This window comes from Fringilla coelebs (genome assembly GCF_963513975.1).
Source record: "Fringilla coelebs genome assembly, chromosome: 4".
NCBI classification, from domain to species: Eukaryota; Metazoa; Chordata; class Aves; order Passeriformes; family Fringillidae; genus Fringilla; species Fringilla coelebs.
In genome coordinates this window covers 47,404,292-47,430,777 of record NC_140032.1, presented here as the reverse complement: position 1 = coordinate 47,430,777, position 26,486 = coordinate 47,404,292, and the positions used below count along the sequence as shown (strand labels likewise).

General features: G+C 41.3%; 1 protein-coding gene across 5 annotated transcripts in view; it reads right to left on the bottom strand.

Annotated features, from left to right (window-relative positions):
- Nucleotides 1–8,661: 8,661 nt before the first annotated feature.
- LEF1 (lymphoid enhancer binding factor 1) overlaps nt 8,662–26,486 on the bottom strand; it is a gene marked incomplete at both ends in the record, with an annotated part of 70,178 nt that continues 52,353 nt past the window's right edge. For 2 of the 5 annotated variants that reach the window (XM_084204918.1, XM_084204920.1), the window contains 3 exons: nt 8,662–9,700; nt 22,702–22,750; nt 26,330–26,437. In XM_084204918.1, the coding sequence (XP_084061044.1) occupies nt 9,621–9,700; nt 22,702–22,750; nt 26,330–26,437 (237 nt within the window). Of the gene's footprint in view, nt 9,701–22,009; nt 22,045–22,701; nt 22,751–26,329; nt 26,438–26,486 lie in introns of those variants that run through there. The other 3 variants (XM_084204919.1, XM_084204921.1, XM_084204922.1) reach the window with 2 other exon arrangements.

Sequence of the window (26,486 nt, the reverse complement as noted above, 5' to 3'; positions counted from 1 at the left end):
TTCTCTTTGATTCCCCTAGAGGTTTTCTATTTGGTTTTCCGTAAATTGAAAATAACTCACGGCAGTGCATTCTTCGCAGAGAAACCAGCACCATAAAGCTCTAATGCTGGCTGGAAGTTTTGGTTGCTTCTGGGGCAGGAATAATACAAAACATCAAACCTAGTTATTAAAGGAGCCATTTCTTTTGTCATGTGGTGGCACAAGGCATCGCAGTGAGGCGTGAGGCCAAGCTTTGTTTCCAGCCTGGGGTCAGAGGCTGCAAGTTGGCCGCGGCACAGGAGGATATTTTAGCACAAGGCTTTTGCTTGGCGGGCACTAAGGAACTTGTCGCTTACTTTGGCTGTCCCATGCTGCCAGATAACAGGATTTTTTCCTGGCCTGTTGTTTGCTGCTGCTTTGCTTTGTGCATCTCTGTCCTGCCTTCCTGCCTGGTAACAGCTTCTTCTATTCTGGTCCATTTTTTTCTGCCAGCAACCACTTCTGGGTGGTTTTCTGTAAATGGAGAAACCCTTACAGTATTCGCTAGTTAAAGAATGCAAGTTTTTTGTCATTAGTAACTTAAACCCCCCATTTGGAGTCTTGGCTTCAGCAACAAAAATGTTGTGGATTAACCACTTTCACCAGCAAGAGGCTTTCTGATGAGCTGTGGGAAGAAGTGTATGCTTGGTGGTAGGTCTACAGTAAACAGCTGGAATTTGCATGTGGTGAATTAGCACCAAATAAAACCCCCTTTTTTTTTTTTTCTTAATTATCTTTGCATACTCAAATGGACCTATTAAACATTTGTGCAATAGAAATTGGTAAAACCACACATTTACAGTAAGTGGATCTTGGTTGGGCTCAGGCTGACATTTCTCTGCTCTCTTGGTGGCAGGACCTATGTAAGTAACATATAATCCAAGGAAGGGACCACTCTGATCCCTGACTCCTTGGCATGCAGTGGTGCCCTGACTTGGATTGAAGCACTGCAGTCATTGGAAGGAAGCCCTTGCTTCAACTCAGAATCTTCACCTACTTTACATTAACTTTGTTTGAGACCTGCCTGCTTTGATTCCCACACAGCCACAAGCATAAGCAGGTGTAAGATACACTGCATCTGTATTTCACAGGCTTTTCAGATGTTAGTTTTCTCTAAAGAGGTTGTAAAAGATAAGCTGTTTCTGACAACTGCTTTATTTCTCTGAATATGTCAAGAGAGCTAATGGGTTCCTTACAGCTGATGTTGCAATTCTTTTTTAATTGCAATTTAGGGTGAAATTTCTAAAAGCCTTTTATTTCAGTTGGAAGCCTAGTGATGTTTTGCAGAATGTCTAAACAGATGAGGCATCTAGCTTCCTATTATTTCTTCTTAGCACTGGAATCCCTCTCAGAACTTTAAAAAGTATTTATTGAAGAGCCTGATTTGGGGGGCCCTAGTTTACTTTTAAATCTTGAACCTAATTTCCAAAATAATGGGGAATATTAAAAAAGAGCTGGCATGGACTTTGATGGCAAGCTCTCCCACCTCCTTTCAGTTCTTGAGGCAATGTCAAAGAAAACAGCAACTTTCATACTTTTCTTCCTCTGTTTCCTCTTTGTCTACTGTCTCGAACACAATTCCTTGCAGGAACAAAATTCTGCTCTTGCTAATTAGTAACTTCAGACTGTAGCAATCAGACTGTGCTTCTAAAAGTCGGAAAAAAGTACTGCCTCCTGATTTCTTCACCCTCCTTTCACTTCCTTTTGAGTTAGAGGGTTTTCCCATCTGCTTATGGATGGATTTCTGAGTGCTTCTGTGACTTCAGTGTCGGACAGTGAGCAGTGGACACCCCAATAATGTTTTCAGTAGACATCTGTGAGTCCTTTGAGGAGGAGCATGGGTGAAATAGACTGCAGGGAAATAGTTCATTGAGAGGGAGCTGATTTGAATGAGGCTATGGATTCTGAAACCAGTCAGGGTGGTTTTAGGAACCTGGCAGTGTGTGTGAATGCCCCCAGTGAATGGGCATTTAAATAGCTTACTTTAGAGTAAGAGACAGAAGATACTTGGAGAATTTAATTAATTTAGTAGTAGAGATATGAGGGTTTTTAAATGGTATTTTTTTCTTTTAATAGGAGAGAATATGGGGGGACAGGGAGAAAATGCTATGAATTTCACATAAGTGGTTTTCCTGATACCATTTTTTAATTGCTTTAAATAAAAACATTACTTAAAACTGAGGAAGAAGTCTTTCTCTTTCTTAGGGACTTAGCATTTTATTTTTGGCAAAGACTGAAAGCTATTGTTGCTTAAGTTGATGTTTAACTGGTAAATCTATGAACTGAAGCCAGTATTGTTACTTGGATCTAAATTTGTAAGGACATTTGGTTGTCATAGATCAAAAGATGAACATATAGTTTACCTCAAAGACAGAGATATATTCTAAATACTATTTGCACATGTTTACAACTGAAATCATTGCTTAGCCTATTGACATGTGATATTTGAAGCAGAGGTGGAAGGGGAGAATAATGGCAAACAATGATGAGTCTGTCAAATGGTCATACAATTGGCACTATCTTTACCCACAGACTCATTGCTTTCTAGCAAAGGCCAGAGCTTTACCACAGTAGTAGGCATTTCTAACATTACAAGGAGGAAAATTTCTAGTGAAAACTATGACTTTGAAAAATATGCTTTTATTGTGTTTTTAGGGAATGAATTGTTTCAGTGACAGATAAGACTGGGCTTAGCTATTGCTGGTATCAGTTTGACTCAGAAGTTCATGTCATTCATCTTATGAGAGTAGTGCTAGTCCACAGGCACATAGCTCAGCTTGCAACAGATTTATATTAAAATTGGGAAATCATTCTAAAATAAGTGCCATATTCTCTACCTTCTGCAGGCAAGAAGTGGCTTTGGAGAACTTGCTGAATCTGCTGGGGAATGGAGAGACAAGTAACAAAGTTTGCTATTTGGCAGCTGTGTTTTGAGGACTGTAGACACCCTTGACTAGAAGTGATTTCAAGATGTGAGTTGGCAAGGACACCTTTCAACCCCAACTCTTGTATGCTGTGAAGAATGTGGCAGGCTTTTCTATCCTGGTTAGGGGTTGTCTTCTGCTTAATTTAATTAAGCATTGGCCTCAATGTCTAAAACTGTATGAAATCTGGTAAAGGGACAGGTGAGAAAGTCCTGCCAAGTCTTCATTGTTCAGCTGAGAGTGATATGTGGTTGGAACTGGTATTTGCACTTTTCCATTTTATCTTTTCTGTCATCTGCTACTTCTACTTAGTCACACCCTCAGCCTTAGCATGAATCTCTCCACACTGCCTTGGTATCATGGCAGTGTAAATTCTATAATAGCAGTAGTGCCCAATAGAAAATTGTTCAGGTGAAACTCTTAAATCCACACCCATCAGCTTTCTATGTGCTTTGTTTTCTCTGTTCTGTCTTTCCTTGCCATTGCCTCTGAAAGTGAGCTTACTCCTGCCCAAAAATGGCAAAGGGTTAAGATAGTGAGACAATGGCTGGAGTAAGGTGATCTGAAGAATTCTTTGAATTTTGGTTGTTAAATACAGTAAATTCCATATTTATATAATTGTGTGGTAGCTGTTATGATTACTGTACCTGTATGCATCTCATTTAAAATATCTCTTAATTCTTCTGTCTGTGGCTTACACAAGTTACATATAATTGTATCTGATCCTCACAACATACCTGGGAGCTAAGGAAGTACCATCCTTCAAATATGCTTGGGGAACACATATGCAGGGAAATTCTTCCTTCACTTGTCTAGAAAATAGTCTTTCTCCCCTTTCTTCTTTCAAATTGTGTTTATTTCCAAACTGGACAGAATGAAAATACACTATAAGTCTTAGACCTGTGCTAGATTTAAGTCCATTTTTTTTAGGTTCATAGGAAATCCAGCATTAGGTCATTGGAAAGGGGAGACTGCTTCTGAGTGGGTGAGAGCAGTTAGCAAAGCTGTTCCATCCATCATCAGGGCACTCTTTCTGCCAATGAGAACAGGCCAAGAGCAGAGGAGTCAGTCAAACACAGGAGAGAAGGGGGAGGAGGGAGGAGCCCTAGAGTAAAAGTGAAATCAAATGGACAAGAGGAAGAGGGGAATAAACCACTTGAATATTGAGAAACAGCTTGCATTTCTGTTTCAGTATGTAATTTCAGTAAATTCACACTTACTAACAATTAAATATTAGTACCAGTGTAGGCAGAATTAGACTGCTCAGTGTTTCACTAAGTGCTGTGAGTGGTTTGATTTTTGGGTCATGCAGTTATACCAGTCCCATTCAAAGGGAAACTGACCATACGTGAAATCTGCCTTCTAAAATTTGAATTTTCAAACAGTGGCTAAAAGCATTCATGGTTAAATTTATTGAGAGTTATTAGATTAGGATGTTTTGACTGTGAATTCTTTCAGGTTATTGTCATAAAAAGTTGACTACAGTTTGAAGCTATCAGGTCTTTATAGGAAAAAAAGCAGTGGCTATTCTGTCAGATGATTTGTTTGCAAATATGATTACTGCCTATTAATTTAGCATTAACAGAGCGTAGAATGAAAGAAGTTGTTGCTGCTGATGTTAATCATGACAAAATTAAACATAGAGAAGAGTAAAAAGGAAACGTATTTCAGGGTAGCAAAAGCAATGACTAGAATGGGAGAATCTTGTCCATCTTGGGCTTTTTTCCGTCTAGAGACGTAGTCACTGCCCTGTTGTGGTGTGTGCTGTCTCCTCTTTTGTTACCCAGCAGGTGCCAAGAAGAACTAATCCTTCTACAGCATTCCGCTTTGTCAAGATGAGTCCTTGTTTCTGTGGCTTATTCTCTCTGTCTTAAAAGACAGAGATGTCCTAACACAGCCAAATAGATATCCTGTGGGACTTTTTTAGCCACTTTTCTTAGCTGTAGGAAATTTATACAAATTCAAAGAATGCCCTGTCGAAATAACTCTTCTGACCATCAGTAAGTTTTGGAGTACGTTATTTTTCTTATTCTGCTGAAGATTTTATTATGTCAGTTACCTTTTCTCAGCACAGTGAACAGTACAGACCACTTCTTGGCTGAGTTGTTCTTCTAGTATGAAGCAGAAATTTTTCTCCTAGCTCTGCTGGTTTATGCTGATTTTGCATAGCTGACAGGTCAATGAACCTGTTGAGTATTTGTTGGGTTTCTGGAAGGATGGGATGGGTGAGTTTATCAAAATGTGGTTTGTGAAACAGCGTTCACAAGAAGAAAACCTTGGTTTTCTAAGGTTCCCAGACCAGGTATGCAGTGACTGTTATCTCAGCCAGGCAGGCATCTGTGATTCAGTGAAGGCATAGTTGTTGCATGAGGAGTGTCCAAAGAGAAAGCCATCATTTAAAATCCATGGCCTGAAGGTATGACTGTTTATCTAGGAGGATGGAGAGCAGTATTTCAATCCTTGTTTTGACCTGGCCAAAAAGTGGTGATTAAGAGGTTGATTTCTCCTATTTCTGGCACATATGTTCCTTTTCCTGGGCAGATGCCCATTTGCGTGCTTGGCTCTCTAAACCTGAGCTTCATATCTATGAGGAGACTCAGGTAAATTCATACATTAATCCACAGTTTCTCTTCCTGATGTGTTGTGGAGAAATGAATGTGTTTGGGCATACTTTCTAGGTTTTTGGTTTCATCTTGGAATGTGTTTATAGCCAACCATTTTCCTGTTATAACTTCTCCTTTTGGCTTCCTTTTTAGCCCAGTAGTTTTTCACTGACCTGACTTAGAAGAAAGGTATTCATAGCTGACAGACTTCTGGCTATTTATGGACTTACTTATTTCCCCTCTACTGTTCTACTTTGTGTTAGGTCCTTGTTCTGAAGGAAAGGCTTCCTTGCGTGTTAGTCCCCTTGCAAATGAAGGGAGAAAACTGCAGCTGCCTTATGGGAGAGGTTACGGAGCATTTCTTAAGTCTCAGTAGCGTCCTTCATTTTCTGCCTTCAGTCTTGCTTTAGCCTGATTAGCTGCCATGTAGATCAGAGCAGGAGACCACCAGGAAACAGAATAGTTACTTCAAAGCCTTCTGCACTGCAGTGGTTTCAAAGGAGTGCAGACAACTGATGCTGTGGATTCTGCTGTCCTAGAGCCTGGAGCAAGGATTGGGTCCTTAAGGTCCTACATTTTCTGCAAATTGACCCAGCCATCAAACTAAGTGACTGCCTTTTCTGTTGCCTAATCCAAAGTGGAAACTACAACAGAAGATAATTCAGTAGAACTGGTGAGTCCCTATAAGCACAACTAGTGAATCTGTCATCACTTGCTGCATAAGAAGCCAAAGTTAGATGAAGCATTGTTCTTTTATGTAACACAGGGAAAATGGCTCTGGTCCAGGTGATCCAGAAGCCTCAGGAACCAGGCCATCCTGTGATGTTGGCCTGATTAGCTGCAAATAATCCTGGCTCAACTCCCCTGTTTGGTATCTGCTGGGTTTGGTGAGGGGAGGGGGAAGGCTCTATGTTTCCTAGGTACTGGGATAGCTCTGTGTTTATGAACTAGACTACCCGTGCTGTGATCCGTGCAAGAACTGCTTTTAGTACATGCACAGAACCAAGGGTGGGGGCAGAGAGTGGTTTGTGAATGCTTGTACAGAAGTGTCTGGATAATTAACTCAGGCATTAGGTAGGAGCACTTAAATCCTTTAAGATGTTTTCTGTGGAAAATACATGATAATAATCTCCTCAGGCACCCAAAAGAGACAAGGTTAGATTCTGATGTCTGCCTGAATTGCACATCAGGAATGTAGGTGCTGGTTTAAGTCTCACCTGGAACAATTTGTTCCATGTCACAAGGATTTAAACCTAGTCTTACTGCCAGGGTAGCACCATCATCGCTTGGCCATCTTTACTAGCTCATCTGTCTCCACTGACAGCTGGCCCAGTACAGTGAGGGCTCTTTCAGTCCCACAGGAACAAATGCCAATTAGCAGGGGAGGGCAGGAGTGGACACAGACCCAAGTCACAGGGGGTATTCCAGGATAGCAGGGTTACTCTGTTTCAGGTGCTCTCATGGCAGCATCCTAAGCCTTGCATATTAGATAGCCTTTCCCATAGCTGCTGTATGTGAAAGGTCTTTGATCTAGGAATAAGCCCAACACATGGTGCTTGTTCACTGTATGTTAACAGCAGAGATATTATTTTTAGCTTCCAAATTCTTTTTCTTCACTATTAGAGCTGAAAGACCTTTCGTCCTTAAGGCAGGCAACTGTTCACAACAGTGTATTAGGGACAATGGGCTACACGAAGCTGACACTTCCATTTGGAACAATTTTTTTTCAGAATGGATAAATGGCTCTTTAAATAGCCATTACAAAATCTAAACAGTAGTCATGTTTTATAAAGTTCCAAAGAGAACTGTTGTCTTTGGAACATGTAATTTGCAGATCTCACTGCAGTAATCCTTGATTTAGAACAATTACAGCACTAAGTACTTGCCTTTTTTCCCCTTTAAAAAACAAAACCAAACCCCAAACCAAAAGCCAGACAGGTTTCCAGCAAAGGCTGGGATAATTGAATGGAAACATAGCCAAGTCTTGCAAAACTCCAGTATACAGTTGCTATTCTCTCATGAGATATTTTCTCCTGCCATCTGAGAGCCTGGTCACTTGTTTTTCTTTTTTTTTTTTTTTTAACGTAATCACCAGTTGCCAGAAATAAATATTGCAAGAACTAATATGCTGGTTACAGCCTTAAAACTGGGCATGTGTGCAGTGCACACTGGTTTAAGAGGAAGTTGTTTTATAACATTTTTAATTATGAAATTTCTTATGCAACCAAGTTAAAGGGTCATTTATAAACAATCCAATTCCTAAGCTTCCTTAGGCAGTAACTGACCTATGTCATTTCTTGTAGCTGAAGCTTGACTCAGTCCAGTCCCATGCCAAACAAGATTTGGGAGCTGGAATATAAAGATTGCTGATTCAATGTACAGTTCATAATATTTCCTTTCCACTCAAAAATAGGTGGAGTAGTTCCATCTGTGGCTCCAGTGTCTGGTTTTTTTTACGTCTCTTAGTAGAAGTGAGGCAGCTGTGCTGCTTGCTACGGCAGGAACATCTCCCAGGCACCACTGGCAGTAGGCAGGCCATGCTGACTCTGGATCTCAGACCATGAAACCAGGCCTTGCACAGCTGATTCTGCAGCCAGCTTCAGTCCCTGACTGAGGAATAATTTATACAGCTACAAGAAATTTAACTGTAGGCCTCTACCTCTTGTGTGGGCATGGAGCACATCCAGAAAGAAGCAAATCCATATTTGTAATCATCAGCTTAAAACCACTGCTCCCTAAGATTTTGCTAGGAAAATGATGATGAAGGGATCCTTAATACTTCCACTTAGGCCAAAGCTAACGGAGCAGCACAAGAGACATCCCCATTCCTTATTCCTGCTATGGATCTGAGACTTCTGCTCACTTTTGAAAGAAAAGATCATTTTCCCAAATCACTTCAGGTGAGCAGACACACTGTATTTCCTACAACAGAAGACTGAGCCAAAAGTCTTCAGCCTTTCAAGTGACTGTGTCTTCTTCAGCTTGCTTCTACCAAACCCCCTTTTTTTTTTTTAAAGCAAATTTTAAAGACAGTTAACGTTCATTTTATTACAAAGCTTTTATTAAAAAACAAATGCTCAGCACATTAACTCAAACTGGAATGACAAAAAAAAAAATTGGTTGACAGTATTTTTGGCAAAGGCTGTGCCTTACTATTTTAAAAAATGGGTACATCAATGCTCATTTCAACAACTGGCATAAAATCCCACTAACAGGCTAACAAAAACAGATACAAATACAGAACAATTGAAGTAATAATTCAAGTGCTGGGCTTTTTACAAGGAGAAGGGGAATGGGTGAGAAGGAGAACTCACTGCAGTCAGATTTGCTGGATGTATTGCTTATGTTTACAGAGTAGATGATGCAAGACTAACATGTCTACTGACCAGCTGACTGTTGTTACATTTATTTAGTTCTATAGGACACTGTATTATATAGACTGAGAGGCCACTATTTGTTACAAATAGTTTAACAAAACAGCCACCTTTTTCCATACAGATTTTTCCTCTGGCAGAAAAAAAAAAAAAAAAAGAAAAACTCCTTTTATTTAAAAAGTATTTCAGATTTTTGACACTTGTTTAAGCTCATACCTAGTAAAATATACACCAAAGAAATTACAAACTAAAAGTTAAAATATAAAAGCATTCAAGTTTCTTAAAAAAAGCTAAAACCAAAATTGATCCTGTCGCACCATTAAATAAAAAGAAGGTTGAGCGCATCATCCTGGTCCAGGCAAATTCCATCCCTCGATGTGCTGTATGGGGCAGCTGTGGTCTACGGAATTCTGCTGGCTGAAGCAGGCACAGACAGCCATGCTACTGTGTTTGCTGACTCAATATGGACACAGATGAGACGGGGGCTTAAGAGTGCAAGGCAGAGGTGAAGACAAAAGCTGCTCTGCTGACCCAGGAGCTCATTTGCTCTATTTATATCAGGGCTGGACCTCGTGATAGGGAAGGATTTTGGCAGTGATTGTCTTTATGATTCAGTGTCTCTAGCAGTGACATCAGGGTGAATGACATCCTAGACAGACTCCTTGGGGGTGGTCTGTGTGGATGAAGGACACACCTAGGGTTTAACAAGCTTCCATCTCCAGAAGGGGTCCTGGTGTCGCCGCCTTTGCTTTGCAAGTTGAGAAAGCATTTCTTTTCCCACCTACAGGGAAGGGGGGGGGGGAAGAGAGAGAGAGAGTGTGTGATAAAGACTATCTGAAGCCTTTAAAAAAAAAAAATTATTCAAACAAGCTGGTGATGGGTCACTGTAACTCTTACAGCTCTATTAATGGAATGTGCATTACAATGTCAAAGTTAAATGCAGAATTTATTACTACTTGCTTTTGCTTGAACTATATTTATGGAAAGTACTTTGCATTGTAAAGAGCCACCAACTAGAAAGGTGGGGTTTTAAACATCAGCATATTACAGAATTTCTTCCCTTTAGTAGTGGATTTCATTTATCTATAACATTTGACCCAGATACCATTACAAAATTAGCCATCCTCGGGCTTTAGTACTGCAGTGCAGTGGTTGAGGTCAATTAAACCTCTATTTCAGAGCCTCAAGCTCTACTCCCTGCAGACATGAAAAAATGCTGTCTTCTGCAAGCAGTTTGGTAGAGGAATGTGGTGGATGAGGCTTGAGTGAACACTGATTCTACCATCCATCCTCATGACTGGGGAGGATTTGTTCTGCTCTTCAGTGGGGTAGGGAACATCTTCCAGCTGTGTGAGAACCATGGGCCTCCTCCCTAGCAGAAAAGTTCACTAGATCTTGGAAGGATTTATATTCTTAGAGCATGTGAAATGGCCCACAGTACAGGGCTAACAGGATTTCCTCATCCAGAGGGGAACAGTCTAGGTCTCTGGGTTACATCAGCTGATTTATGAAATTGCCAACTCAACCATCACCCTTGCCATTCTGATCCAGACAAGCTGTTATATCAGGGTCTCCACCCAAAATCTCTCTAACAAGTCAGACATTTTTCCACACATGGACACATGCTCTCCAGTAACTGTTTGGAGATTATTGGTATCTCAGAAAAATCAACATTAACCTCTAGGTCTCCATGTACTACTCAATTGCCTAACAAATAGAAGGTTTAATGAGCAAAGCTTTTGAGAGTGATCAAAATTAGCACAAGAATGCAGTTCAGTGGAGAAGGTAAACGAATTTTCACCAGAAGAAACACAAAATGCTTAGTCACCTAAAGATACACTGCCAGCACCTTGAGTCACACAAGGCAAGACAGAACAAGTTTATGAAGAAATGGTTTAAACCACAAGTCAAACTTCTTTTACACTAATCATGATAGATAGACTGCTTAAGCCTGCAAGAGCCACAAGCTGAGTTCATCAGCAAAATTTACATTACATTACATTTCAGCAGTACTTAAACAGGGCCATTTATAACTAAGCACCCACCACCCATCTGCTGCAGCTTCCATGTAAACCATTACCACACAAAGTGTTTCACTCATAGTGGCTGAGTGGCATGGCAGCTCCTGAGTAAAGAGTTACACTGCCTCATGTAGTCCAGGCTAGAAAGCCTCTAAAATTGATTTTGTACCCTCTGAATTTAATCAGCATAAGCTGAGGTCCCAAAATCTTATTAAACAAGTTGACTCCTTATCAGAGGTCACCCATGTGGCTATTGTTGCCGCACAAAGGAAAGTTCAGGACAGTTAACTTTAGCTGCAGACTAAGGTAGAAAAGAACAGCATGACTTGATAGCAAACTGCTCTGTATAGCTAAGATTTGATGCAGACTCCCGTGTTGCCTACACAGTGCCATCCCTGATACATAAGGAATAACTTACACCTGTTGCTGGTAGCCACAAAAGGACATTTAAAGCCACTGAGGCCTCTTAAACAGCACAGCTAAAAGTCCACTGGCAAACCAGGGTTTCAACAGAGGTGGTCTGTATTGACTAATTCAATTCCTATTTCCTCGTAAAACCAGCCCGTGTCCCAACTAAAAAAAGCCTCCTGAGCTTCCTGCCTTTTAAAAATTTTTTTATAAAGTGCTCCGTAAAGCGCAGTGCTCCGTAACACGTGTGGATCAAAGAGCTACGAAGGGCTCTACCTTTCCAAGGAGCACGAAAGAGAGGCCAAGCAAACAGCAGAGCAACACTGGGGAGAGCACCCTGCAGCTTTATATTTATTTTGTGCCTTTTCATCCCAGATTTTCAAAGGTTTGGTCCAGGTTGCTCTTCCTGGGAAGGTTTTCCTCTCAGTCTTACATGAAAACATTCAGCTTCCTGTTGAGGAATGGCCTTGAGGCGCCAGGCCAGTAGTTCACAGCAGTCTGATACAAGCGCTGTGATTCAGAGCTACTCCCCATTAGCAGCCAGGAATGTCTACTTCGCTGAAGGAAATGAAATGCTCTTCTGTTGAGATGGTTCCCTGCCTCCTCCCCCCTTCCCTTACCAGCAAGCTGTCTTTGAAGTCAGGAGGTTAAAATAACGACCATGGCCTTGCTCTGGCCCTCAGCTTTTTCCAACAGCAGCCATTGCTTCTTTCTCAATCCAGAGGCAGCACTGCAGTGCCTGCCTCCTTTCCATAGCTCCTAACTATGCCCAGCTCCTCCAGAGAAGCTGCAGACACCATGGTGATTATGCAAGGGGACAGGCACAGGGAAGCCCCACGTATTTTTATTTCCAAGCAGTACAGCAAATTATAGAGTAGCTATCCTGAAAACAGGATCTAGAATCCAGCCTTTCCCCTGCTGCACATTAAGGCTACACGCTGGAAATTGCTTCTACTGCTGATAAACCAAATAATACCTAAAAAATACGAGTGATGATGGTGTTGCCTTACAGATATAAAACAGGTCAAATCAGGATTCTTTTCAAGAAACCACAGGCATGTGCTAAGGAGACTGAAGACTTCCCACATCTAAGGCTTCACTGGGGGGCTGCAGCTGAAGTCTCGCCAGGCGAGGCATGCCCTAGCAAAGCCCAATCCACAAGTGAAGTCGGCACAAATCAAAGACTGCAATTACAGCTCCCTGGCTGTGGTTAGGCTTCAAAGAAAGTGCTGCAAGTCACATTTTACATATGTGAAGTCTTGAGCCTGAGCCACAATAGGAGGCACTGTCTGTGCCATTTGCAGTGTACATCTGACTGCAGGAGGAAAGGGGAAAAAGAAAAAGAAAACAACACCTCGAGTAAGAAACAGACATAAGATTCAAGAATAATGAAGTGCAAAAAGAAAAGCCTTGCTATGTAAGTGATAAAACTAGTTCAAGAATTGCTACAGTAAAACTAAATTCTCTGAGCAAGCCTGGGCTCAGTGGCTGAGGGGATCACAAGGGGATCCTGAAGTCCTCCCCATGCTTCAGAACGAGATGGATGAAGGGTGCGTCTGCAAAGGTCTTGTTCTCCTCCTCTGGTCTTTTAACTTTTCTAGAACAAGGGAGAGAATTATGCAGCTTCATCCAGGTCACGCTAATCAGAAAAAGTTATAAAGAAAGTCAGGAATGTCCGGATCAGTACAGGAATAAGTACTGAGTAAAAGAGATACCTAACCCTTCACAGAGAGCAAGGGATATGAAACATTTTAAATGAGGTACTTTTTTTCCTACACCTTTCCCTATCACATTGTTTGGATACAGTTCTAAGGGGAGACAAGACTATATAACAGGCAGTTACATGTTGTTGTTTTTTTTTTTTTTAAGAAAAAAGTTCATATCCAAACCTGTCTTTTAATCCGATACTTCAAACAACATGGCAAATTCAGGGACCCAAAAGCTGAAACTGTCATTTTCTTTGTAAGTCCAAAACAGACACGTTCAACTTACTGCCAGCCATGGTTCATTCAATACTCCAGAAACCCAGCTATGCAAAACCAGGTCATTATTTATCAGGGCGGTTCATGGTGTTTGTGAAGTCCCTCTGTATTTTCTTTAACAGCAGAGTTGGAGAGGGTTTCAGGCAGAAGCAGATAGATGCCGGCACTGCAGTCTGCTCCTCTTCCTGCCCAGCTGTGCCATGGTTTGTGGGTTTAGCCCAAACCAGATCCTTGAGATGTTCAGGGCAAACACAAACAAACACTCCACAACCCTTGTTGTTTCTAAACAAAAAAAGCACCTCCCAACAAAACCCCAGTCATTTAAGTAATCCAATTTGCTGCAGGGTCCCACAAGCTGTTACAAAACATGGATGGAGAGACCTACGGGAGGCAGGAAAAAGCCCTCTCTGTAAGAGCTGGATACCAGCAGGCAGCAGAGGAAACTTTTTAAGCTGCCTTTGTATCCAAAGAAATGACATAAAATTGTACCATAAAACTGTAACAGATGCTGCCATGTTGAAACTATGTTAGTATGAAGTTTTTCTTTGTCTAATCCCTCCATCCCCCTTGCTACTTTTAACCTCAGTCCATTGCTGCTATCTGCGAATGGAAACTCCAACAGCAAATTATTCACTGTTGTTTTAAATGCCCTGAATTAGCTGACCCTGAAAATACCTCTCCATTAACTACAGGTGGAGCCTGGAGTCCTAACTTCTGTCCTCATAGTTTGACCTCAGCTAGATGTATTAAGTGAGCAGCAGGAATATTCCTTCCCCAGCCTTCCCAAGCCAGAGACCTCTTCCAGAGCAGATTAGTTTCAACACAGAAAATGCCCAGGTATTTTAGGTTCCCGTTTTGTGCAGCTGGTCGCAATGGTGCCAAGCAGGTGTGGCTCTTATCAAAGGCCCCCAGTGTAGGCAGCACAAAACTACAAGCTCTATCACTTAGCTAGAATCTTTTAAATTATCTTACTGGAAGACCCAAGACATGTTTTTCCTGTTGGGTGTGGGAGGGGAGAGAGGCTCCATGTTTATAATAAAAACCAGATTGCCTCTAGACAGCTGTCTCTAGCAGCTTCTTAAAGAGGAACAGCATTCTAAAGGCGAGGAAGAGGGAGGAAGAAACAGGCTTGTCTCCTTTATGTATCTTTCTGGCATATAATAAATATTCAGGAGACTATTTTTAAAATTATTTGTTTTCTAGACTGAGAGCTAGGAGCACTGAAATTGCTACTTCAGTTTTCACCTGCTGTAACAGAGAAGAACATGAGGTATTGGTAAAGCAATAAGTGAAGATTCTTTCAGAAAAAAGAAATAACACGGGTACAGTTTCCTTTGTAGATCTTTTTTTTTCTGCCACAATTAAACATAGGTTAGAATTTACAGTACTTTGAAAGACAATCTCAACAGTTAAATCTTCTGATATATGGAATAATTTAAATAGTTGCTTTCATGAAACCAAAGGCAAGTCAGATGTAGCCTGAATACCTCCTTAAGCTTCTATCAACTCTTCTACACACAGGCATCCACAGAGCAACCCTAAAAGCATAAGACAACAGTATACAGAAACCACTACAGAATTCAAACATACCAACTTCACTTTGATGCAATTAACTCATCTCATCATAAAATCTCCACTGGTTCAAAATACACAACAGGAAGTCTGTGTACCTCAAAAGACCCACATATGTGAAGAAAACCAACTGTTCATCAAAATGTAGTCCCACCTAGTGTGTGCATTTGCCTTTACACCATAGAAACCAACTCTGTGTAGTTATTTTGGCAATAATATTTTACCATGTGCAATTTCAGGTATCCCTGAGATGAAGGATAGGTACAAGGCTCTCATAACTCCTAGGTTTAACTCTGATACAACTTAATATTAATGAGGGAACACATATCCTGTAACTTTTGCAAGGAGGAAGCAACTTCAGAAATCATGTCTCTCTGCTCACTTAAGCCTACTTAACTCTCTTCAAGGCCTGATCCCACTGCACTGATGCCTGTGGCAAGAACACCAATTTAGAGATGGTTGCTGGTACCATTTTCCTCAGTTGCCTCTAACCCTGCTCACACATTACACCCTAGTGCCAGTGACACCTTCACTGCACAAATGCTTCCAACATTTGCTCCTACCCCTGGAAGGAGGAGCTGAAAACTCTTGTCCTGAAAGCTCTCACAAAGCCCATAACATCTCACTGACTCACCAGGCTCATGTTTTAACTGGCCAGTCAGTGGTGCCTCAGCTGGCTTTGCTATGAGCTTCCTTCCTTGTACAGCTTTCCAATCTGCAAGCTTTCAAAACTGTCTGTATGGTACAGTCTTAACAAGCAGGTAAAGGGTCAGAGATTTAAAAGATGACTTGCATAAAAAATTCTTTAAGTAGAGGATTAAGGAACTGACTGGTATGAGAAGGTTTGATCTATCAGCAGTGACTTTTGCTATATCATGGTTAACACTCTTTGGTTTTGTTCTGTTCTTTGGTTAGTTTTGTCTTCAGGATGGCTAGGTTTGCATTCATGTATATCAGAAGAACTCTTTAATCATAATCTCTAAAATCAGAGGCAATTGGAAGCAAAACTCAGTCTTAGGGTATGCTAGGGTTTGCTAAGCTTTGATGGAACTGCATTTGAATATAATTCTGTTGAAATTACAAGAGAGATTTCACCCAAGCTTAGTCTCCAGAAACAAGGGGAGAGACTTTGACAGTGCCGTAAAACCTTGCTTTCTAGCTCATCAAGAACACAGTATCAAAAACTAATTTTTAAATTTTTCATGTAAATACACTAAAAAAAGTGAAACTGCAATGCAGACCTGAAAAAAACACTAACACTCTGAAGTTCGCTTCCAACTGGAAATGAAACAACGTTTCAAAACTTTACATCGTATTTATGAAACAGTGTGTTTCTACAGAGTTTTTCTCATGACCTTAGACTTCTCAGTCTGGTGGTGAGTTTACTAAATCCACCAAAATATACCATTTTTATCCAGAGAAGAATGGTGCACCAGCAGTCAACTCCCTGTCCCCACCCTATCCCACAGGAAGAGTTAGAACAATAGTTGTCCCACTGCTCTCCTTCATTCTAGCCCAAGCCACCTACTGCTAACACCTCAGAAGTGAAACAATAAGGGTTTTTTAAATTACTTGTAAATGTGGTAAAGTTCAAACTTCATTAAGCATCTCTAATTTCACAGTAGGTTCTACAACTTGAGTGTCTCCAACAAAACAAACATATACATCGGCCTCCTGAATTACCTATTTTTTCCTTTTGTCAGTGTAAATTTAAAATATGAAACGCTTCATAACTGACCACACTACACTTATTTTGCAAAAATCCTTAACATTTTTTCTTATTTCTCTAATCCCATATCTATGCTCATTATCTGTCAAAAGTGTTCTGTGTTCTTTAATTTGTAAAACCTATGCTTTGCTACTACCCTCACTTATGCCTCCCACAGCGTGATCACACTGAAAATAGCCTGTCCTTCCTTCCTTCCTGCCTTCCTTCCTTCCCTTCACAAGGGACCTCCACCAGGATGATAACAGGAAGCAGGGACCTGGGTCTGCTCTGCTGCACCTCTCCCAGCAGGTGTCAGTGCCCCTCTGTACCTGCCACCTGCATGGTCAGAAGAGCAAACCCATTGCTTCTCCTCGGGTTTGCTCTTCTGACCTTTTCCTTGATGTCAGAGAGCCTGAAAGAGAGGAGGGCTTCTGTCTTTTACCCCAGCAAGATCAACAACGTCAGATCAAAATGAAGTTGCGGGAAGGACACACAGAAAGGACAGAATCCATACAGAGGGACGTGGGCAGGCTTGAGAAGTGGCCTGTGCAAACCTCATGAAGTCTGACAAGTGCCAACAACTGGGTCAGGGCAATCCCAAGCACAAATACAGGCTGGGTGGAGAATGGACTGAGAGCAGCTCTGTGGAGGTGTTGATGGAAGAAAGCCAGCCACGTGCACTCATGGCCCAGAAAGTCAGTTGTATCCTGGGCTGTATCCAAAGCACCACAGCCATCAGGGTAAGGGAGGGGATTCTGCCCCTCTGCTCTGCTCTGGTGAGACGCCACCTGCAGTGCTATATCCAACAGTAAAAGCACACGGACTCATTGGAATGCTCCCAAAGAAGGCCACAAAGATGTTCAGAGGGCTGGAGCAGCTCTCCTCTGCAGACAGGCTAAGAGAGTTGGGCTTGTTCAGCCTGGAGAAAGTTCCAGTGAAACCTTACAACAGTCTTCCAGTTCCTAAAGGGGGCCTACAGGAAAGCTGGAGAGGGACTTCTTACAGTGGCATGTAGTGATAGGACAAGGGGGAGTGGCTTTAAACTGACAGAGGATAGGTTTAGATTGGATATTAGGAAGAAAGTTCTTTAATGTGAGGGTGGTGAGGCCCGGGAAGTTGCCCCATCTCTGGAAGTGTTCAAGGCCAGATTTGATGAGTCTTTAAATAACCTGGTCTAGTGGAAGGTGTCCCTGGCTGTGATGGAAGGGCATTAGAACTAGATGATCTTTAAGGTCCCTTTCAATCCTCGCCAGGATCTGAGGGCTATGATCATTTTGTATGGAGGGCTATACTCATTTTCAATGGAAATTTTATGCCTATCTGAAATAATACAAATATTTTGATCCAGAAAATTTTCTTCTGCTCCTTCTGTCCCTCTTGCCTGTGCTGAAGGCCACTATTCATAGGCAAATGGGGAATAGGGAAATATGGGTCACACAGGAAACAATTTTTAAAGCAAATCAGGACAAATCTGTGCACCACCATCATCACACACATTCTCACAAAGACTAACTTCTATGCAAGTTCTCCAAGCTCTATTTAAAGCTTCTGAGCAGTCGAGAGCTATGGGAAGGGGTGGAGCATATGTTTCAATTTGAACTACTCCAGCAGCAATTTCAAGAGCACTGGACAACCCAGGTTTGAAAACATGCCTCAGAAAGGAAGGTACCGCATCCTCTTTGCATCTCCTTTCTCAGATGCTGGCCAGAAACCCATGGTAAACCACAACCACAGTGATCAGACAGTTCTTTTCCACACTATTCTGGCTGTGGACTGGTTCACTTTATAGTCTGCTTTCACAGCCTCACTCCAATATATTTTTTCGTAATAGGGAAAACATAATCCAGTCATAAATTACTGCCCAAGAATCACTTCTGTGCTGAAATTTGGCTCAAATTTCCACATAGGAAGTTTGAAATGTTAAGATAATTAATTGTTCAAAGTTAAATGGTCTTAATCTGATCCTTTTAAGTACTTTTGATTGCAAATCAGTATTAGTCAAGTTTTCTTGGTTTTGAAAGCTTTGCTAATGTAGATGCTAATTGTCATGGAATTTTGCAAGCCACAAATAAACTTCTCACAGGTTTTCAGATGTCTATTAAGCTTCTCTATCACTCTTTTTAGCCCTTGAAGATATGCCAAAACACAATGTTAAATTATGTAATTTCCCAATTGCATCCTGCCATATGTTGAATGATGAGCCTTTTAGAGTTCTGTACAGAGCAAGTCATAAGAAGTTAAGTATTTCCATGCTGCAGAACAATGAGGAATTTTTCTTAGTATCCTTCTATTTCCTTGCTGATTTCAAAATACTCATGAGATGGTAAAAATCACTGGGTTTTTTTCTTCCAAAAGTCAGACTGGATAGGAAATTAGAAATCTCCACTTCCACGACAGAATTGGTTCTATTTACAAATCCCCTAGAAGGCTGTGCTTAAAGTAAAAAAAACACCACTCACCTTTCAGAAAGGTGCTCAGTGGGTGATCTCTACATTGTCCTTTATCTTAGCTTTCCTCATTTCCCCTTCCCTCCCTGGCTTTGTCTCAATTTATTTTTTAGCATTATCAGGCTTAATTCCACTCTTGGTTGATTTCAAAAGAAGAGAATAAATAAGACTTATTTCTTCAATAAATCAAAGTTATTTCAAACAGTGTGTTGGGGCACATCAACTGCAAACAAAATCCTTCCTGGGAAGGTTGCACAACTCTTGAAGGACACACTTTGGAGTAACCCAGTATAATATAGCAAAGACTGGTGCAGAGGGTCACAGTATTCCTAGAGCACTGTGAAGTGTTTTACAAATTGGCCCTTCAGTAGGCTGGAGTTCACAGAACTCAGTTAAATCCTAAGCAGTGAAGCCATAAGATGCCTCCTGCTGTGTAAAACTCTTGGAAAAGGGGCAACTTAATGCTACCACCATGACTTTACCACTCTACTTGTGTTCAAGTCATAAAGCTGGATTAGAGGTCCACCTTAAAAATCAGTTACTTGCTGAATGTTCATGCACAAAAAAAACCCAACAAAAACCCCACACCCAAAACTTTCACAGCATCTTAAATCATGTCTGTTCGCATGTCTCTTCCGTTACTTTCCTCTGAACATCCCACCACACAACCCTCCCACCATTTCATCCTTCTCACTTACATCACCGTAATTACAGCCCTGGCTGATCTCCTTTGTGCTGATCTTGAGATTCTTTCTTTGGTCTTGCCACCTACTCATTTCTGATTCTTCTCAGATAACAGAACGCTTGTCTCCTTCCCAGACCTCCCACCCTCCTTCTCCCTCTTCCTTACGCCATCCGTGCGAGTAAGAAAGCTATTCCCAAACTTATTATCTCCATCCAGTAAAGACTACAACAGCTCTGCTGTGGGCCTAGTAAGATATTATGCTTGTGGGCAAAACATTCTTTGGATCAGTCTTGCAGAGGGCAAGAACCTTAACCTTCAGAAGTTTACTTTGAAGTCTGGTTGATTCAGGTTCCCTAAATCCTTCTGTGTATCTACTTCCAGTAAGAGCACATCTGTGCATCTCCAATGCAGATCGTTCATTCAGCATGAAACACTTAGAGAGGCTGCCTTCACATGCATATATGGAGTCAACAGCACACTTCCCCTTCCCTGAAGAACATACTACTGTTCTCAGACTCTTACAAATTGCCTGAAGACACAGAGACAGATATTGCCAACAGTTTCCACCCTGTTACAAAGCCTAAGAGGACACAGGAAGGCAGGAGTGTAAAGGTCAAAGGGAGAGAAAAAACCCCACACTCAGAACATTCAACCTGTAAGACAGAAAATGCAGAGAAACTCCGACAAAAGTAGGTCAGCATAGGCAAGACTGTAAGGCATCCAAGAAACCAAATATTTCCTGGTTTTATGCTGTCACTTGAACCTTAGTTGTATTCCAATCGCAATCAAGTACTCTGCATGAGTTCAGATAAAATGATGGGTATTTTGCCTACTGGTACTGTGTTAAGATCAAAGTGAAAAATATCCACAACAGTCATGGACCTGGGCAACTAAGCTGAAATATCAATTATAAAACTCAAGGTTAAAGCACTTTATTTTTCAGTAGGTATAATGCTCTAAGTAACAATATTTTTCAGCTACATTTGTCGACAGAACCCCAACACTGCAATCCACATCTCAAAGCAGCATGACTCAGGCGCATTGCAAAGGGTAAGGCTGCCTGCTTGCCTGAAAACCTTCTGCTTATTAGGAAGAAAAAAAAGCACACATTTTGTCTTTTCACTTTACTTCAGCTTAAAAAAACCCAACAAACCACCAAAGTCTTGTCTTAACCAAGTTTAGACCAACCAGCATAATGACATAACTTCAAAAGAGGCTTGAATCACACTGACTGCTGACTGACACACTGCACACAGGAAAGTGAAGTTGGCTTTCTCAGGCTGAAAGTCCAAGCAGAGCAGAAGGCCAACAGGAGCCTGCTTTGCTGACTGCTCCTGAGTGCCACAGGGAACCCGTGGCCAAACAAGGCAGAGGAAGAGAGGCTAGAGCCCATTTCTCATACAGCACATAGGTGATTTGGAAAAGTCGGGGGTTTGGGGTTTTTTTGCATGATTCCTGGAATTCTTGAGGATCTCCCAAGTGCAATATGGGTTAATTAGACAGCTTAGAAGCTACTATTATTTCAAATTAATGCCATTCCTACTAGAAAACAAATCACACTGAGAGAAAGAGAAGGACCGGCCTTCCAACACAGACCCTGAGAAATTAGCATCTCATTGTGGTACTGTGTGCACTCACAAGCTGACTAGATGGTGTTATTGCACATGTGTAATCACTAGTCATTCCACCCTCAGTGCAGATAATATGATATAAAGAAAAAAAACACATGCTGGAAATGCAACAACCACAAAAAACCCCAACCTGCACCACACATGAAATATCACTGTTACAGCTGTGGGAGAAATTCTTGAAACAACTGAAATACAGTTCAATTTTCTTAGCAGGTGTTTTGTTAGTATACAGGTGAATAAATTGTTTTTAAAAGATGTACCCAGCCAGCCAGAATCTTATTGATGTGAGGACATAAAATGTGCTTCAAAGCCAGCGTCTATCCTGCTCTTATGAGCTGTGACCGTCTGGGAGGGCTTGCACCACTTAATAAACCCATCCCTGGTTCACAGGCAGACTTGCATTGAGTCAGTGAGGTGTGATCAATTTGAAAATATTATGGTTAAGCAGTGAAATGGTGAACACCTAATAGATAGCCGGTATAAAAACCATCAGTAATCAAGGTTAACATTAGCTTTGGGATATGGTAGTTCTGCCATTTTTGCTAAATTCATAATATTGCATAAAATTTATAAGAAGGCTTATTTTACAATTCAGTTTTATCAGCAGGAAAGCTTTAGAGATGTTCTTACCATGCTTCAGATGTAGGCAGCTGTCATTCTGGGGCCTGTACCTGTAGAAGATTGTTTTCCTTTAACAAATTTCTGTTACAGATTTTTTGCACATTCCAAGTAAGTTTGTTTGCTACAGTGTTACATGGAATTTTTTTTGTGTGTATTTTTTGGTTTTGTTGTTTGGGTTTTTTTATGGTTCTTATACCAGCCATTTTTTGTTGGGGAAAACAGGGTGTTTCTTTATATATATTTTAAAGGCAAAGAGAAGACCTCACTGATGCTTTTAGCCAACCTACTAGGCAGCTGTTAGTGTACAAAGAAACGTAAAATACAGTGAGATAAAATACAGTTACTACAAAAGGTCTGTGTAAAGTTTCCAGTGTCCAAAAACACCACACAGTATTTGAGCCATGGTTAAGTCTAAAGATGACACAACACGGATTGAGGAGAAAAGCAAAGGTAAAACAGGACAGTGATTGCAATGTCTAAGTTCAGCCAAAGATGTTGATGCCATCAGGACTGCTGCTCAGAAAGTTGTAAGGGAAAGCAGGCATGGGTTGTGTGCATGTTCACAAGCTTACATTCCAAGTGAAATATCTTAAAACATACATCAGAAGCAAGTGTTAGACAAAAGGTCGTAAAAATTAAATAGCGCAAGCCCTGGTTTCTAAAATATACCTGAGGTGAATGGCAAGTAAGAGGTGGTCATGGCCTACCTGATGCTGATTCCTGCAACTTTTCTCTCTTCCTCTTCTTTTTCTTCCCCTGAAAAATAGGATATTTTATCATGCTACTACATTCACAGAACTTTTTTGTCACTTACCTCACAGCAAAAGTCATCTGGACACTGAAAATGCTATGGAAAAACTCAATAATTTTCAGGGTAGCTTTTCTATCCCACTTTTAACTAGTTCAATGGCAACAAAGTTTGCTCTGAGCATCTATGGAGAAATATACACATCAGCAATACATATATTTATATCCACATGGAATTACAATTTCTGGCAGTTTTTCAACTAACACTGACAGCCACAAGCACCAAAAAGACTTCTCAGGCTCAATAATCTGATGACACGTATGTTGATATCATAATTTATGGCTCTTACAAGAGCTCTTCACACATTCAGGTACTTACACTGTCATACAAGGTAGGAGCAGACAGGGTGTTGAAAGTACCTAGGACGACCATGACTTGTCCCCAGGGTGCAAACCAGCCAACAAAAACTGTTCTGATAATGCTGGTACCTGAACAAAAGCCAAGTCTGGTGTGGCTGTACCCGGAGAGCGTGCTCTGCAATAACCAAACAGCAGAGACTGTACAGCAGAGCACCCTTAGCATGGCTGAAGTGCAGAGCACAAATGAATGCCTGGCAGCTGTCTTTCTGAGAGACCACACTGGCCACAGCCTGCCAACCTACACACTCAGCCTTCTCCTGCACCCCCATCTATGGAAATGGCCACGGCTCCTGCTTCACACAGTCTGTCAACTGAAACAAAAGGTCAGCTTAGACCCACAATTTTAAACCTCAATCATCTTGCATCACCCTAACCACCACTGATATTCCACCATATGTCTAGTCTTTATTGCCCTCTATAATCAGTGAAAGCTTTTTGTGTGTGTTTTAAGAAAAAATCATATCCACTTATGTTTTAAAGAAGCCTCCAGACAGGCTGCAACAGATGAGCTCTGGCAAAGGCTGGTGCAGTTGCTGTGAGCAGGGCTGCAGCCTGCTGTCCATCCTCTGGCTCCCCACTCTCATGGCTGGCAGCTGCATGTCCCAGCACAGCATACAACACACACAGTGGCCTCAGAGGGGAAGGGCTGAGGTGCTGGGACACATTTTTCCACAAGCTGGCCCTGCAAGGTGCTGGGATGGACAGCAGGTGATGTGAGAAACCACCTCTCACTGTGGTGCTCACTGATTGATAGACAGCAAGGGAGGACTCCAAATACAGGCTGAGGAACTTAAGTAGCCTCCACTCGGACAGTCTGGGCCTGCCTGACTCTCAAGCTCCAAAGGGTGGCTACTGGGCTGGGCAATGCCTTGTGAGCAAGATTCCAAAGTCAGGACCAAGACTAGAAGTTGGAAAACACATTTCAAGCGCTCTGGGGTGTTCCCAGCAATATGCTTTATCACTTAGGCACCAAGGCAATGCTTTTTTAGAGAGGAAAGTGCATTAGTGCAGATGTTAGCATGGAAAAGTAATGGGAGGAAAAGTTGTTTTATTCTCTATGTCAGGCTGGCTTCAAGTGCTAAAACATAAAGCTGATCTGAGATCTACCTATGAGATAACACAAGTGAACAAATAGAAGGCTGGGCTGAAAACTAGCTGTCAGCATTCAAAAGTAAGATAGTTTCTGACAACTGCAGCACACACACACCCCCTCATGTTGTGAAAACATTGTGCTTCTCATGTCTGTCATACAATTTTGCATGACTGCTTTGGGTATCAGTAATGAAAACATATCAAAAAGATAGTTACAACAGCTGAAAAACGATGTTTAACATTTTCTTCAAATTCCTAAAATCAGGCAAACCAAAAGAGAAAACTAAAACCGTACGCATTTTCTACTTGTACTGTTTTGTGAAACAGAAGAACCACCCCTAAGTTACTTCCAACCCTCAAAATACTAGAGTAATACCTGGGATAAATAATTACAATTTCACTTTTTGACGGCTAAAGTTAGGGAAAAAAAAAAAAGCCATATATCTGAAAAGGTTTCAGTGATAAACTGTGCTCTCCTGTGATCACTGTCTGACCACCACTGCAGAATGTGTGCATTCCTGGAGAGGCAGAGGGGAGGGCTGCAAGAGGAAGCTAGCAGAGTTCTTCATTGTAACATACAGGACTGGAGTATGTCAGAGCTATACTTCCACACAGGATGTAGGCTGGAAGCACATCAAAGAGATAACTCATACGTGCCACCTCACACACTCCAAATGTCTGTCAAGGCATTTAAGAAACCGCAGGTCCACTGCTTGTGCTGTGTGGCACAGGCTGGGGCAGAACACAGGGTTCTCAAAGCCAACATGACCAAACATCACAGGACCATCTTGAAGCCTGATGTCCAGTAAGAATGAGCTGACAAGACTCCAAAGTGGTGTGATGTTCCAGCAAGTCAATTTGAGACAAGCTAAACCCCCGTGTTTCCAGGGAGTCTTTCCCTAAGACCCTGTTTGTTCCCAGCTATACTTCAGGGCAGCTCTGTTGACACGGTCTGGCTACTGGAAATAAACCCTACTTGTGTAGTGTCAGGACAGTTTATTCGCCATATAAAACAGACAGAAAGAAGCTGCTAGGGCTTTCAGTTGTGTCTGTGCTTACAAAACTGGGCATGCATGTCAGCAAGACCAGGGCATTTCCTTCAGAGATAATCACATAGTTTCTGTGTCAATGCATTCTCTGCCAGTTTCTACAGTTTCTGTTAACATTGTGTTTAGATACCTCTACCCTGACGTCCAAAGACATCACTGAACTAGAGAAAAACTACTGTCCCCCTAAAGCAAAAGGAAAATTGAGCCAGATATAACATGTACATTTCTTATCCCAGTAGATGGTGTCACATCTAATGGAGGGACACAGAAAGGAGCTCAGATCTCAGGTTAGGATCAGTCTCTCAGGACTGCAGATTCTGAGTTTGATGTCATCACATTTGGCTACACTGACAGCCTGACAGCTCACTGTAGGCGCCAGAGTGTAACCATGCAGTGTAGGCTATCTGATATTTAATTATAAAACAAGAGTAACTGTAAGAAAACTTAACATATACACACACACTCATATACATATATATATATATATATATATATATACACACATACACGTATTACAGTAGGCTCTATCTATCATGAAGGTTACTTATACAAGATTTCCACACATGGACCATTCTGAATTAATTTCAGCTGAAGTTTAGTCTGCCTTGAGACCCCTGGGCTTACAGTTCTCTTGAAAATAAAACATCCCTTTTTTCCTCAGGTCTAAGAAAGATTTCTGGATAATAAGTTATCAGATAGAAAATAAGGGAAAATTCAGAGCTGTACAGTACAACATGAGCTTCCAGACAGCACTGGCCACTGTCTTAGGGAAAAAACTTTCCATACTATTTTTTCCCCTCAAAAACTGTGAATTTCATAAGAAGCATCTCAACAACAACAAAAAAATCCCAAGTTTTCTGGGTGCTTGAACTGATAACAAATATAAAGTTTGTGTTACATGTATGTTCACCATCCCTTCATCCAGAACTTTCCACAAGTTATAGAGAAAAAGAAGAAACAGTAATAATTTTAGAAGTTACAAAATGAAAGTGAATTTTAAAAAAGAACCTTCAAGTGAGTGACTTACATAGTTGTCTCTTGCAGACCAGCCTGGATAAAGCTGCATGTGTAGCTGCCTTTCTTTACGAGCTAGTTCATAATATTTTGCTTGTTCTTCACGGGAGAGAGCATGCCACTGCAAACAAAATAAACACACCTTTAGACTAGGAACTAACTTCTACCTA